The 2,100-nt window shown below is 47.5% G+C and overlaps 2 protein-coding genes across 2 annotated transcripts; both read right to left on the bottom strand.

Moving 5' to 3' along the window:
* Positions 1-250: 250 nt before the first annotated feature.
* On the bottom strand, positions 251-412 carry PPTG_22037 (hypothetical protein; the record flags this gene model as incomplete). Its single annotated transcript, XM_008901644.1, has 1 exon — positions 251-412. The coding sequence occupies one exon, from the start codon at positions 410-412 to the stop codon at positions 251-253; it is 162 nt and encodes a 53-aa protein (XP_008899892.1).
* Positions 413-1,287: 875 nt separating this feature from the next.
* PPTG_07167 (hypothetical protein) lies at positions 1,288-1,860 on the bottom strand (the record flags this gene model as incomplete). The annotated part of the gene is made up of 1 exon (XM_008901323.1): positions 1,288-1,860. The coding sequence occupies one exon, from the start codon at positions 1,858-1,860 to the stop codon at positions 1,288-1,290; it is 573 nt and encodes a 190-aa protein (XP_008899571.1).
* Positions 1,861-2,100: the final 240 nt, after the last annotated feature.

Raw genomic sequence — 2,100 nt, 5'->3', positions numbered from 1 at the left:
GCAATGATTGGCTCCTAGAGCTCCTGGTACCATGTACCAGATGTTACAAGAGTGACTGGTCACTCTTCATGTAACTTGGGTACACTTGGGGTTTGTACCCCGTTACACAGCGAAGTTGGGACTGTAAAGAGCGGAAGAGCGACCTTTGCTAGTGAAGTATACTCCATTCGGTCGTATTGGGCCAAGTACGCCTGACCGGAAATGCTGCAAAACTCATTCTTAATGTCGTCGGGGAGTCTTGCAAACAAGTTCAGATACTCGTCAACTCCGAGCGACAAGTAGCGGTGAGTTTCTTATCTCCTTTGAAGAAGAAAAGGAAGTACGCGGTTAAGTCGATTTTCGTGCTCACCATGGCCTTGGGTTTCCTCTTGCGAAGGGTAGATTTGGGAGTAAGAAGATACTCGTACCCCATCAAAGATGTATGGAGGAAATCCCAACGCTTGTCCGTAAGATTTGTGAGTTGGGCTGCTACCCCTCGAGTCAACGTCAACGCCAACACTCTTGATCCAGCTTGCATGAAGTCGAGTGAAGTGTTCGTAAACCCGAAAAATATAGCACGAGTCACCTTCGAGTTTCCCGATTATCTTGCTGGGAAAGGCAAGCATTTTCCAGGCTGTAAGTAGCTGCAACCAGAACAGACCATCGCTGACGATCGATTTAACTCGGCAACACGAGCTTTGTTCTTTATTGTACTTAGGATGGGAGCAACATCGTCTACTAGAAGAGCCAAACTTTACAAGAAGAAGAGTCTCGCATAGGTTGAAAGTGTGTACCATCGAGTCGGCACTATCGTGACAAGATCACAGAGTACTGCATACTGCACGCATGTAGTACTGAAAGCCGTCACAACGTGCTGCTGTTCTTTGACAAACAAAACAACTTTCGTTGCTTTCTCTAACGTTGGACAGAAAGCTTTCAAGGCGCAGATACCCTTGATCAGGAGGTTCACAACGTGTGCCGCACAACCATTTGCGAAAATGGTAGGGTAGGTCGATTTAATGATATCCCACGCGCCTTGCATGTTGGCAGCGTTATCTGTGGCCACAGCTACGCACTTGTCCACCCCGAGTTCGCGAATAACACGCAAAATTGCATCCGCAATGGCTTCAGAGGTCTGCGGTATTCCAGCCGTGGACTCACTCCTCAGAAAAAAAGCTTGCGACCAGGGATCAAAACGACATAATCAACCCGGTGTTCGTTGCTCGAATTGAACCACCCGTTTGAAACATGTGTATACACGACGCAGCATTTGACTACAGCAATACCGCGCCCCATTAGAATGTCGTGCTACTGGTTAAAGATGGAGCCTGAAATTTGCTTTGCATTGGGATGAACGGGACGTGATGGAGGGATAATGTCGACAAGATGTCTCATTGCACCAGATTCCACAATTCGGAACGGGACGCCAGTCCTGAAAATCAGTGCAGCTAGTGCCGCAGTGATCCCATCTCGATCAGCCATTGATAGACAATCAATCCATGTCGAAGCCGCAACATCGCCAATTCTGATCCGCTTAGGAGGAGAAGATGCCTCCTCAGATGCAACCACACACCCATCTCCACTATATTTGCTGGAACTGAAAGCAAGAACTGCGACGTTGTTTGCGGTCTGTTGTCCCCTCTTGGTAGCACCAATTTCCTGGAAGAACTTCTTCTTATCTTCAGCTGAATTGCTTGGACAAGAGGTTCGTTTGTGCGAAGTGGCGCGATCGCGAGCCCACGGCACAATCCCGCCACAGTTCCTACACTTCCCGTTTGACTTAATTGTTGGCAATCGAGCAAGGTACATATTAATACCAAACGCCAGCGGATCCGGAGGGGGTGTCTTGTAGCGTAACAGAGTTTCGATATCGGTCTGCATTGATGAAGATGTTGTCGAAGCTTAGCCAATTTGGAAATGAGGGCGTACAAATAGAAGCTGTCACTTATAGCGTTGTTTGTGGAGATAACACCTAGGTGGGATGTATTCTAGTTGTTAATTAATGCGATTGCTATCCTGCATCATCGCACCTCCTCTCAGATACCAGTATCACAGGTGGGCAATTTTAAATGTATAAAACCGTTATTTCTCTCTCTCTCTCTCTCTCTCTCTCTCTCTCTC

This window comes from Phytophthora parasitica (assembly GCF_000247585.1).
Source record: "Phytophthora parasitica INRA-310 unplaced genomic scaffold supercont2.11, whole genome shotgun sequence".
Lineage (NCBI taxonomy): Eukaryota > Oomycota > Peronosporomycetes > Peronosporales > Peronosporaceae > Phytophthora > Phytophthora nicotianae.
This window is presented reverse-complemented; position numbering and strand designations above follow the sequence as displayed.